The sequence below is a fragment of the Phalacrocorax aristotelis genome, chromosome 1 (genome assembly GCF_949628215.1).
Source record: "Phalacrocorax aristotelis chromosome 1, bGulAri2.1, whole genome shotgun sequence".
Taxonomy (NCBI): Eukaryota; Metazoa; Chordata; class Aves; order Suliformes; family Phalacrocoracidae; genus Phalacrocorax; species Phalacrocorax aristotelis.
In genome coordinates, this window is record NC_134276.1 from 159,561,947 (window position 1) to 159,575,121 (window position 13,175).

The following is a 13,175-nucleotide window of genomic DNA, read 5'->3' on the forward strand; positions in this document are numbered from 1 at the left end:
AACCTTCTTAGAAACAGATCTCCTGTTCCCTGAAGCTAACCACACCTCTTGTGCACAGCTCACACAAAGCAGGTGGTTCCACAGTAGCATCTAGATACACTCCAGAAAGTGACTTAAAAGCACAGGCTGGCTCCAGAAGCCACAAATTAATTCATGGTAAACCCTGAACTGTTCTAGTACAGATACACAAACAAAACAATAAGGCTTTTCAAAGCACTGTGTTGCTTTAATTAAATTTAGAAACATGAGGCGAGTTTGCCACAGTTCTTTATCAGCACGGCTGTACTTAAGTCAGCTTGGAACAAGGCTTTGATTTTTACACCAGGTTTGAGGACACAAGAATGAAAAAGATAGTAAACTCTGATTAAATAATAACTCAGAAATATTCAGAAAATTAAATGTTTTAAAGTTTTTAGAAGAATAATAAAAAACTATCTAAAAAGTTGTGCCCAGTAGTCCTTTAAGAGGCTGGATTCAGAGCAGAAAGTTCCAGGGGGACGGAGATCGGGAACTGCAATGTCCTTACAGGATCAAATCTACCAAACTTTGTTTCTGGCAGGTTTCTTTTGTTTATTTACCTCACATTTTTCCACTGCTGGTTGCTGCCCACACTCGGAGCTGTTCCCCGCCACAATGCCAGCCCGCAGGCTCTCACTGTCGCCTGTCCCCTCTTCCATGGAGTAGGTTTTGGAGTGATTGCCGCGGTGATGCAAGGGGCTGCGACTCTGTGCCAGGCTGAGCTGCTTGCGAAGGACGCGGTTCTCCTCCTCCACCTCCCGTACGCGGACTTCCAAGCTCTCGCGCTCCCGCTGGCTTGACGCCGTGTACCGAGGACTGTGGGGCTGGGATTCAAGTGGAGACAGCGACACTGGCTTCCCATCTGCAAGAGAAGGAAACAAAACACTTCTGTCAGAATATACTTGAAGTTTCATTTTCCTTTAATGTCAGCATCGTGAGGCAGGGATGTGTTTCAAATACAGCCATGTTTTACACAGACTTGGCACTTCAAGGCAATGCTTCAGTGCATGATAAACTTGGACAAATGCTGAAGTTCTATGAGCTACAGGTCCTACTAATTTTAAAACCACACCGAAAGATCAGCACATGTTTCTTTTGTTCTGGATAGGACTGCCTGCCAGTCTCTACTCTGGGAAGACAGTCAAGAACAGAAGGATTTAATTCAAAGACAATTAATATATAGTTAAATATATTTTAGAAATGTATGCAGGACAAAATGATTTTCCTATTCCCCATTTCCTCCACAGTCGAGCTACAGTATTTTGGTTACCATCTTGGGCCAAAGAGTAGCCCCAGCTGATTCACATGTGAGGAGCAGACGGTTCTTATTCAGCAACACAGTATTATGTGCTTGCTGAGAAATAAGAGGTTCAGAAGGACAGAAACATGCAATACACATGTGGGTCAAATTCTGGAAAGCATTTTGGCTGAAAAAGACAACAAGGGAATTTTGAAAAAAGCAAAATGGTTCAGTTCAACACCTTTAACTGAAAAGTTATATCCAGAAATATGAAACACTTAATTCTCACATTTTCAAAAGGTATCTCTTTGTTCAAAACAGCAGTTAAAAATGAGCTAGATATAAAGTATAAAAAAGATAAATTAACCTGAAATCAAGGTCTACAATCAAAGACAACAACTGCAACACACTCTACCATCTCTTTCCAGTACATTATTGCTAACAGACTTTAAGGGAGCAAAGAGGGATGCAACTAATGTGTTTTCAAAGGAGACATATTTTCACATAACTTTAATAAAGCTATATATATACACACTGAGTACAAATGCTTGAAGGGTGGTGAAAAACCCTCAAACTAAACTACTGTTCAAAAGTGTTCAGTTGAAGTAAAATTGAAACAAAGCAAAAGACAGGAAGAGTTTCCACAGTGTCATAATTAGCAAGACATACTTTTACTGTGAAGATACGTATTGTGTACTAGGGTATTCCTCTGAAATAACTTTCCACCTGCATGCATTTAAAAACAATTTGCTATTTAATAATTTTTCCAATGCAGAGAGTCCCTTTGGCTTTATCAAACAAACACCAGCTTGAATGGTTTAGAAAATGGAAATCATGCAGTTACTGCTTAGCACTTTGTCTTACCATTTCTTACCCTCTGACTCAAAACTATCTCCCTGCTGTAAAGACCTGCTCATTGCTTGTTCTCTGCCATTGTTTCACATTTACATGAATGGTGAGCAGTCCTCTAAACTGAGTTAACGAAAAAACAGCTACAGAAATCAAAACCTCAATTCTGATTTTCATTGTTGAGTTATACAGGTGTACACCCTTGCTGTTACCTACACAAATAGCTATCCTGGTCTTAATACACCATTTGGATAGAATATCTTGCATTTGCTTACAGACTTTCCCCTGCAAAAAAATTCTGATTTATTATTTTTACCAATAGCAAAACAAATCAGAGCTTGAAAAATGTCTCAGGACAGAATCTGAAGTTTGCTCACTGATATTTTGGAACTTGAGCGCTCAGGCAAATAGTTATTAAAGATTAAATGACAGATTTGAAAAGCCTGAAAATCATGGGTGCAACAACAGAGAAACGTCAACAGACAGAGCCACACTACAATTAGAAGTGCAATAAAATACTGAGTTTCTTTCTCCTTTCAGCTTGGAAGGCATGGAACTCAAATTGTGTTATTTCTCAGCTGCTGATACCCAAGCTAGGAAGACTAAAACTCATTTGGATGTGATTATATTGCATTCTTATTACTGGACAGCAAGAGTAGATTGTGTAGACACCCTCAGACAAAAATAAAAAAGCACCCCTACTCACACACACAACAATCAACCTGTGTTATCACCAGACATACAATTACAATGCAAATCTAGCCAAAGACTTCTCTGGCAATCATAACTCCCGACTTGGTGAATATCCAGTATGACACAGATGTTACTTACCTCTTCCTATTCTTGTCATTGGATTCCGCTTCCTTCTCAAATAATTACCAGAAAAGGTAGGAAGTTATGGGAGTGTATCTCAGAACAACATTCACCAAAATTTCAAAATATGGAAAAAATGTAAACATCTCTTTAGTTATTCTACAGACATAAATCAAGAGGTCATAAATGTTGTTTTACCAAAACTAAAAACTAACAAAAAAGCTATAGTCATGAGAACAGTTGAACTGTTTCTACACAGTATTTAGAAGAAACAGCATAGTCTGAGAAAGAGACTGAAAGAAAATATCACCTCACTGCCTCTGACTTGAAGTTGCAGCAACTAATGAGACCAGCTCAGTGTTTATTCAGCCTTAGCTTTAAATAGCAGTAAACTCCACTACTGTCTTATCAGTAGTACATATTTCTGCTGGTATGCAAAAGGCAGTAAGGAAATCATGTCAGGAATTATACAACCACCTAGCTTCTTGATCTAAAATATATGGCTAGTTGAAATGTATTGATTTACTGTGAAAATTATCCACGGTTTGTTACAAAGTCCAAGACATTTTCTGGGGTGATCTCCTCAGAGTAGGTACAGCTTGGACAAGTCATGTTTTGTTACTAACACTGCTCATTCTTCTCAGGTGTATCTTGATGTATTTGGTATATTCATAACACCCCAACTCTCTGCTGCAAGTGATAGTGTGACCATTCCAGGGCCCATTTGGAATAAAAGTATAAAATCAAGAGTGAACTGAGTTTGATCTTAACACTCAGAAATCAAATTATTTTTATCATAAATGTTAAGATGGACCAGCTCATAATTTTTTCACATCTGAGGTTGGCAAGGCTGGTGGCAAGGTACTATTTGATTTAGTCCTATTACCAGATTGGACATATGAAGATGTTTTTACATCAGTGAAGATGCAGACATGGCAAAATGCTTCTTGGGAGCTATTCTCTAGCAGGTAAATACCAACACATGCTACCCTGATCTGGTTCCTATCAGTTTTCAAGGCAATGCAAGGACTGTGTGTTTCACCTCATCTTTGAAGAAGAAGTAATTGGACTAATGTAAGGGACCACTAATATTTGATTGACTTCATGTGCTGCTTGGTAGAAGAGTTAAATTGATTGCACTGCACTTGAGTTTTATAGTTTTAAGTAACTGGAAGAGTGCTCTGAGCTGACGTCTAGGCACTTTTTATCTAATCTAAATCAAAATAAAGTAGCAACACGTAACAAATTCTGTGTGACTTTGGGACAAAAGAGCTCCCAGGGGACACTGCAAGCAACATTATTGTGCTCTGAAGCAAGCATTACACTTTTGAACAGTGAGATAAATAATAATAAAGCTATTATTTTTTATTCTTCATTTAGGGTTATTGCTCTATTTTGGGGCTTCGGCAGTCTCAGATACAATGTTTTATTTTCTACCCGTGTCAAGGCTTTTACTTCAGACTTTCTGTGCTTATACCACTGTACCAAAGAAATAAAAATTACCTACAAAATTCCACTGTCCACAAAAAAAAACCTTCAATAATTATTTCATGGTTGACAGCAGTCAATGACTTATCATCACAGTAAGTCCAACAATTCAGAAAAGTTGACAATAGACAAGTTATTAATTCTATGGATTATTGAATGCTTCTGCATATGTGGAATCACCTCTATTTAAGGCAAGAGATTTAATTAAACCTTAGTTAAGCAGAGCACCTTAAGACACTGGAAGAAATAAAGCCTATAGAAAGCAATCCAGCACAGTTTATTTGAAAGGAGAGGGACTGAAGCAGTGAAATTTTCTTACATACAAAACCTAAAGGATAAGCATTAACACCAAGTTCCTCGTTTTGTCGTTATCAGACTTGGAGAGGTGATAGTCCCGAAAGGGACCCAGCAGCGCTGGAGGTTTGCTGGGGGAAGAGCCACAGAGAAAGCAAAGTTTAGCCCAAGGTTAATTGCAAGGCTGGATAAGGGAGAAAGGAGCAGAGTGTAGCAAAGAAAAAATCACTCTGACTTCGAGAAGACAAGTCCAGAAGTAGGGATCCTGAGTTTCTCAGACGACCCTGATCTGAACTCAAATGCTTAAAATTTTGTTAGGAACTAACTGAGGCAAGCACATTTATGTAGCTTCTTGTGGGATTTTTTTTTCTTAATTTTTTACATTTCTTTTGCTATCTTCAGTGCAAACTACTGATTTTTTTTGGCATCTTTACGAGGTCTAGAGGTTTCTATGTGTTTTAGCTATTATTCATCCCCTGCCTAATAGTGTGTAATGCCTTTATAATGAATTAACTGATGACAGTGAACTCTAGGCTGCCTCTGAGATAAGAGGAAGTTATGCTGCTCACAGATAATGTTTCAGTCTGTCTGACTACAGATACAAGAAAACACCATCCCTCCATTTCACATTTGTTCACATTTGAAAATGCACATTATCAGTGCACCCTCTGAGGACTAGCAGTGTAACAATTTTAACCACAAGCCAACATTCTGCAGAAAGAACTTTGATAGCAGGCAATCACCCTCATGAATTTCCCCCTGTTAAGGCCACGAGCAAAATCATTTGAAGTTCATTCCACAATTATTTTTCCCCCATAAGGGCCATTGTAGAGAACTCCATGGACCCTAAAGGAAAAGAAAACTAAGACGACTGCAGTCAGGACTATGGAGACATAAAAGCTCTGTGTAAGCAGATAAACTATGCCTTTTCTTTTGGAGCTCTAGCTCAGCTTTAATCATCTAACGCCTTAGTACTCTATGCACTTCTGCTCAGCTGGATGCTGGTAAGTATTGGTTATATGGGCAGCTACGAATGAAGTCCTTTTTGTTAACAATTTGGTACTTTAAGATATATGCCTCCACAAGTAGGTGCTAAGGCATCCCAAGGTGCCTATTCTCACACTCATCAAGTCATTTTTTTCTCCGATGCCTTTTTGTGAACCACTGCAGTGTGATCTCAGCTGGAAGCAGAAAACCTTGCCCAAATAACCATCTTAATAGTGGAATATAGTCTAAGCAATTTACTCCAGGTCTGTGAACATGGAACTTGTTCATTCTAACGTGACATGAGGCAATTATGAGATTACGCTTCCAAGTTTCAGTGTCAGAAAGTTGTGCCACTGAAAGATGTCACAGTAAGAACAATGAAGGCTGATGCCCACTAGACAGAGACAGCACAATAAATTACAACCAAGCCTTTCACTTGGCCCAAACGAGTTTCCTCAGGTCTGACAGAAAAGCTGCTGCCATCAGTATTAAGCACAAACCCATCTCAGGATTTGGCATGGGCAGCATACGTCCTAAATTACATGTTCATTGGTAAGAAGAGACTCTTTCCGCACGAGACGCCAATCAACCATCAGCTTGGACTTAGGCAACAGTAATTGCACGTAGGCACTACAGCGTGTCCCTTAAATGCTAAGTCTGTGTTCACTTCCACTGCTGTCAATGGTACTTAAACATGCTAACATGTTTTATTGAACCCAAACCTGAACCATTCAGCTCCACTGCAGGCCAGCCTTACTTAAAGCATCACATTACTGCCTGCTGCTCACATACAGGGACATGCCCTCCCACTGCCCTTTCCTTGAACAAAATAGCCCTCTCCAATCAGTGGAATCGGAAATCAAATGAATCATACACAAAAACTCTACAACCACAGAATATCAGGTTTGCAAACTATATTGGGTTTGCATGGCAAGGTTTTGGTAGCGGGGGTGGGGGCTACAGGGGTGGCTTCTGTGAGGAGCCACTAAAAGCTTCCCCCATGTCCAACAGAGCCAATGCCAGACACCTTCAAGACAGACCCACTGCTGGCCAAGGCTGAGCCCATCAGCGATGATGGTAGCACCTCTGGGATAACATGTCTGAGAAGGGGGAAGAACTGCTGTGCAACAGCAGCCAGAATAGAGAAGTGAGAATACATGAGTGGAACAACTCTGCAGACCCCAGGGTCAGCAGAGAAGGAGGGGGAGGAGGTGCTCCAGGTGCCAGAGCAGAGATTCCCCTGCAGCCCGTTGTGAAGACCATGGTGAGGCAGGCTGTCCCCCCTGCAGCCCATGGAGGTCCATGGTAGAGCAGATGTCCACCCGGCAGCCCATGGAGGACCCCACGACGGAGCAGGTGGATGTGCCCGAAGGAGGCTGTGACCCTGTGGGAAGCCCATGCTGGAGCAGGCTCCTGGCAGGACCTGACCCCCCACGGAGAGAGAAGCCCACGCTGGACCAGGTTTGCTGGCAGGACTTGTGACCCCATGGAATGGACCCACACTGGAGCAGTTCGTGAAGAACAGTAGCCCGTGGGAAGGACAGCTTGGTTGACAGACGTTAGAAAGACATTGGTTTTATTTCTCACTTTATTTCTCATTACCCTACTCTGATTTGATTGGCAATAACTTAAATTAATTTCCCCAAGTCGAGTCTGTTTCGCACGTGATGGTAATTGCTGTGATCTCTTTGTCCTCATCCTGACCCACGAGCCTTTTGTTGTATTTTCCTCTCCCCTGAGCAGCTGAGAAGGGGAGTGATAGAGCAGCTTTGGTGGACATTTGGCATCCAGCCAGGGTCGACCCACCACAAAAGTCAAACACTCAGAAGTTCAGAAATGCGAGAATGACGGTCTCCTGTCCAATCTTTGCTGTCATTCCCTTGTGCCTGATGACAGGATCATTAATTGCATGATCTCCACTTTATTGCCGAAGAACCTTGGCATTACAGTGTGCACAGGATGGATAGTGCTCACAGCTGTTCAGTAGCTTGTTTCAGCTCATCATTCAGTTTGTGACCACACATACTCGGCTCTGAAAAAAGACTTATTTATTCCCTCACTGGCCTATGATCCTCATAACTATAATACCTGAATGCAGCACAGGGATCAGTGGCTTATTTTTTGAAGTTATTTGAGGGAAAGGTGGTACTATCAGTCCCTTTTTAGAGGTAGGGCAGAGAAGTTTGGAGTCATTAATGCCAAAAGAAAATACCAGTTTTGGATGCATAATTAAGACGGTTCTGATGTTCTGAGGTTCTGATGTAGTTTTTCAACAAATAACCACCTTTTCTGCGCTTCATTTTTTTCCAAGGACAGACCTCATCACCTGCATATGCAACAGTACACACTGAACATTCTGTAATGCAAGCCTGCAAGCTGGAAACCCAGAAAATGGGAAAAAAAATAGTTAGCGGTCACTTTTAATAGCTTTTTTTTTTTTTTACAAACATCATGTAGTGAACTCAGTGGTAGAGACAGAAACAATTTTCCAGGGCAGCTTCGAATTCATAAACTACAAAGCTGTCCCTTTTCTTCCAACGCTCCCCTGCCTTGTTCATGACACACCTTCCAGTCTCTTTAATTAACTAAATGGAGTCATCCAAGAACGACTCACCACATTTGCTCTGCACACAAAATGAGGAAGGGGTTGTGTCTTGGAAAGAGTTAGCAATTGTACCGTCTATGATGGCATCAGGTTGCATAGCTGCAGAGAGCTATGTTTGTTGGTTTTGTGTTGGTTGTGTGTTGGTTGAGTGAATGTAATTCTGGCGCTTCTTTCCTGGTTTTGGCTGGGATAGAGTTAATTTTCTTCATAGTAGCTGGTATAGTGCCGTGTTTTGGGTATAGTATGAGAATAATGTTGATAACACACTGACATTTTAGTTGTTGCTAAATAATGCTTACACTAAATCAAGGACTTCTCAGCTTCTCATGCTCTACTGCTGAGAAGGCTGGGGATGCACAAGAAGCTGGGAGGGGACACAGCCGGGACAGCCGACCCCAACTGACCAACAGGATATTCCACACCATGTGACGTCATGCTCAGTGTATAAACTGGGGGAAAAGCTGGCTGGGGGCTGCTGCTTAGGAACTGGCTGGACATCAGTTGGCAGGTGGTGAGCAACTGCATTGTGCATCACTTATTTTGCATATTCTTTTAACATAATTATTTTCCCTTCCTATTCTGTCCTATTAAACTGTCTTTACCTCAATCCATTAATCTTACCTTTTTTTTCCCCTATTTCTACCCCATCCAACTGCATTGAGGAAGTGAGCAAACAGCTGTGTGGTGTTTAGCTGCCTGCTGGGTTAAACCACGACAGCTTATAACAGGGATAATAGGGATGGTAAACAGTAAAAGATTCTAGGTAAAGAAAAAGCCTGTACCAACAGAATGCAGGAAGAAAGACGGAAAGAAAGTCTAAACATATTATCTATCCTTCCTGAAAATGGATGTGGCTCTTTTTAATGGTTTGTTTTTTCAAATGAAATATTAGTTTATTAGCTAATACTATGAATGTTAGCTTATTAGCAAATTTAAAGCAAGAGCCTATAAGACTTAAAATGATTTGCTCATTTCCTTGTCTAGAATACAATGACTTTTTTTATTCTTCTGTTGTCTTCTCATTTTTCTTTCCCTGCCTTTCATTGCCTTGGCAAAATATATGCCTCTCCAAGAAAAGGACTAAAAATAACATTTCCCCCTTTTCCATTGGGAGTGGAGATGTAAGAAAATAATGTCTTATCAGAGTAAGCACTGAGTGAAAATAAGATTTTATCATGGACTTGGCTTGACAAAGATAACATGCTATCAAAAGGGGAACTTGGCAAAGATAACACGTTATCAATATCAGGAGTAAAGCTTGGGGAAAATAATGTTTTAATACCTATTAGATTCTAAATAAGCCATCTGTGCTCCTGATGAATTGTTATTTTCTCCAAGCCCCATTCCTGTAACGATGCTGATTTTTTGGCAAACCACTTCTGTAGCAGTTGGGGAATGCAGGGAGAAAGAGGAAAAGAGGAAGCTCTTCTTCCACAAACCCAGAGGGATACTCTTTCTTTTCAAAAGCTTTGCATGCAGGTAAAGGCTGCCAGTGTGACAGCTCAGAAGACTCAAAAGTTCAGACACCAAATGGGTACTGCAGGGAAAACTCCTAAAACCAAGCTCTAAAAGTATACTGTAGAGAATCCTGTTAACAGGAGAAGCAGCTCAATACCCGTTTTGTCCTTGACCACCCTATCCAGACTCAGAGGTGCTGCCTATACTATTTTTGGCAGAAGCACTTCTTTACAGAGCCAATGACCAGCCACCACTTAGCAATGACTTTTTGTCATAAATGACCACATCACAATTAGCAGTGGCCACTTGGGGGCACAAATAAATGACCCCTTTTAGATCAGTTGCAGACATTATCACCACTCAGTTACAGGTCACCATTCCCACAGCTGAGCTGACCCAAAGGGTCATACAACCTACTGCAGTGCAAAGTATCCAACTCAGTTTAAGCAGTCAGTGGAGCTGGTTTGAGCTAGCCTGGTTGCCTCTGCCCTGAAGCATTCCCCTCTACCACCTCCAGTATGGGGGCAGAGACAAACCACTGTCTAGTTGGTGTCTGTGCAACTCAATTATAAATCTTCAGAGTTACAATCCAGATGAATTTAAATAAATAGTGGCACCTCCTGGAAAATGAGAAATCCAGTTCATAGTAGGATGAACTAACTGCCTTAAATGGCAGAATGTGGGTGAACGCCACTGGTTGTTCATAGGAATGGGCAAGCAGGGAATAATTAGAAGGGAAGCTGTGGAGGGACTGTAGGAGTGTGATGAGAATAATAAAGCACACTTAGGAAAAGGCATATGAATGATATCTGCAGGGTAAGTATTTGTAGCCAGCTGAATCTCCCTGGTGTATGGCAGGAGTGGGAGGGAAGACAATGGGATCTGTTAATCTGAAGATTTCCTATGGAGAAGCTGCATCTCTTTTTTCATTAACCATTTGATTATCTTACGCCCAGAGATTTCCCTACATTCAGGTGTGCGCTTGGTGTTAAAGTAACTTCTGAGGCACTGACAGAGCAGAACACATAATCAACAGCAGGCAGCCATTACAACTCTCTGAGGTAAAACATGTGCCCAAATGCATCCCTGCAGCTGTACACAGTACTGTGACTGTCATTCATGGCAGTGGGATGTAGAAGACTGAAACTCTTCTATGTTGGCTTCTGCTCAGTAAACACTGTGGAAGAGATAGGAAGGGGAAAAAAAATCTAAAATAGACCATTTTAAAGTGTTTTTAAAATACAGTGTTTTTTTAAGAGTACAGAAAGTACAAGCAATAAATATCTATAAGCTTAGAAGAGATTATAAAAATACCTATAGGTTTCTACAATTGCCACAGTAACCACAAGCACAAGACAAGTATGCTCAATCAAAGCCTAGTAGTAGTTAACTCAGATTCTGTTGCTGATGATTAGCGTCAGCTGCTCATCAATAGAGACTCCAGCTGATAATTATTAAGTTAAACTTCTGAGTAGCATTTGCATATGTAAAGCACACTTTTCCTGCTGAAGCAACAATGGACGCTATAATGCATTTCCTGATTGTACAGCACTTGGATTTCGGGAACCTGGGCAAGAGTGTCTTGCTTTGCATATCCTTCCTTACCCTCATCAGGCCAACCATTCAGAAGAAATGCACTTCCACATACTGACATCTACAAGCTAATGCATAAAACAGCCCTAACCCTGTATAACAGTAAAAATGTAACCATTAATTTCAACAAAAATATCTCCACTAAGAATAATGTAAGACAGAGTTTTGCATATCCTTCCAAATGTTTACCTAAGCTTCCTTACAGCCTGAAAAATGTGTAACAACTGCTCTGTCAGATGACAGCCTGGTCATCTTAAAAGTCATGCAGAAACACCAGTGGACAGATTCAGTCAATTACTTCCTAGTGACCTCCAGATGTGGCCCCAGACTCCAAAGGAATATTGAGTATCATTATGTTATTTTCTGTTTTGCCTTTTCTCATCTCACTTTTTCCAGATGAGAACTTCATTTCCTCAAAGTGATTCTTGGTCATCAGTCATAGCCAAGCCCCCCTAGTTAACTGTAGTATCAATACAGATACACACACAGTATGTAGATTACATTTATGTGTAATCCCCATCCTTTCACAATTACATGGCAGACAAAGCATGACAGGATTTATTAATACCAGAGAAGTTCATAGGCACATTTCCCTTAAGGATAAGAAAATGTGAAAATGAATTGGGAAGATCTTTATGGAATCCGTAACACAAGTACCCGCCCCCATGTAGCAACGGTACCACTTTGGTTTAAGACTCCATCATAAGCATACTATTCAGATATCAACGGCTTTTTTATCAGACCTACCCATGATCAAAAACCCCAAAATTCCACTGATGGCACCAGCCTCTGAGCCATGTGTTAATCAGGTGAATTTTCCTGTTCCTTTCCATATTTTTCCCTGTCACTGACAGGATTGAGGAAAACACTACGTGTGTCCCGATCCTTTAACAAGTTGCCTCAGCGCCCTGAAGTCCCTTGTGATCGCTCTTGGACTTCTCTCCACAACCTCATCACTGCCCACCTGCATAACCAGCAGCGGGTAATAACTAGAGGGCCGTACCAGACCAGGGAGGTTCCTAGTAACATCTCTGACCTGGGCCCCAGGGAGGCACCAGACTTCCCTGTGTGATGGATCTGCTTGGCATTTTGAGCCCTCTGTCCCCTCAGAAGGGAATCACCTACAACAGTTATCCTCCTTTTCTTCTTAACAGAAGCAGTGATAATGTGTGGGGCTGACTGACTCTCCCTAGGCAACCCCCTAGATGGGCCTTCGCCTACATGCTCGTTTGCCTGGCCTCAAGTTCCAGAGCCCCATATCTGTTGTGTAAGGGCAGCTGGGAAGGTGAGGGCAGCCGGGAGGGGATTCGCCTGCCTCCCTGAGCAGGGACCTGTTTCTGTTCCCCTCCGTCTCTTAGGTCCTCTCCTTCTGCTTAGTGACAAGAGAGTAGGGGATCCTCTGCTTCTTGTGGAGCCTCCATCTGCTGCTTTGGCCCCAGGGTGTGGCTCCACCAATCCATCTCCCCCTCACACTCCCTGATGCTCCTTAACCTTTCACTTCCTCCCTCAGCTCTGCCACTGGGCTGAGCAGGTCATTCACTTGGTCACACCAAAAGCAGCTGCTCTCTCTGCTGCCCCCCGGTACAACTGCCAGGCTCAGGCACCCCCTGCAGCCGGAGCCCTGGGCAGCTGCGTGTTTGTGCAGGGGCTCCACCCAGGTGGCCACATTCTTTCTGGCAACGGCTTTTGGGTGAGTGGAAACCATGGCCGGGTCCTCTCCTGGGGGGGTGATGGCCAGTAGTTGAGGTACCCTTTAGAGCAAGGAGAAGGGCTGTGCCCTGCCTACACAAATGGCCACGGAAACTGCCACGCCCTTCTGCTGTGCCACGC

The 13,175-nt window shown here is 42.1% G+C and overlaps 1 protein-coding gene across 3 annotated transcripts in view; it reads right to left on the reverse strand.

Moving 5' to 3' along the window:
• LARGE1 (LARGE xylosyl- and glucuronyltransferase 1) overlaps nt 1-13,175 on the reverse strand; it is a 291,443-nt gene that overhangs the window by 146,925 nt on the left and 131,343 nt on the right. For all 3 annotated transcript variants that reach the window (XM_075075849.1, XM_075075860.1, XM_075075870.1), the window contains one exon: nt 579-880. In XM_075075849.1, the coding sequence (XP_074931950.1) occupies nt 579-880 (302 nt within the window). The remainder of the gene's footprint in view (nt 1-578; nt 881-13,175) is intronic.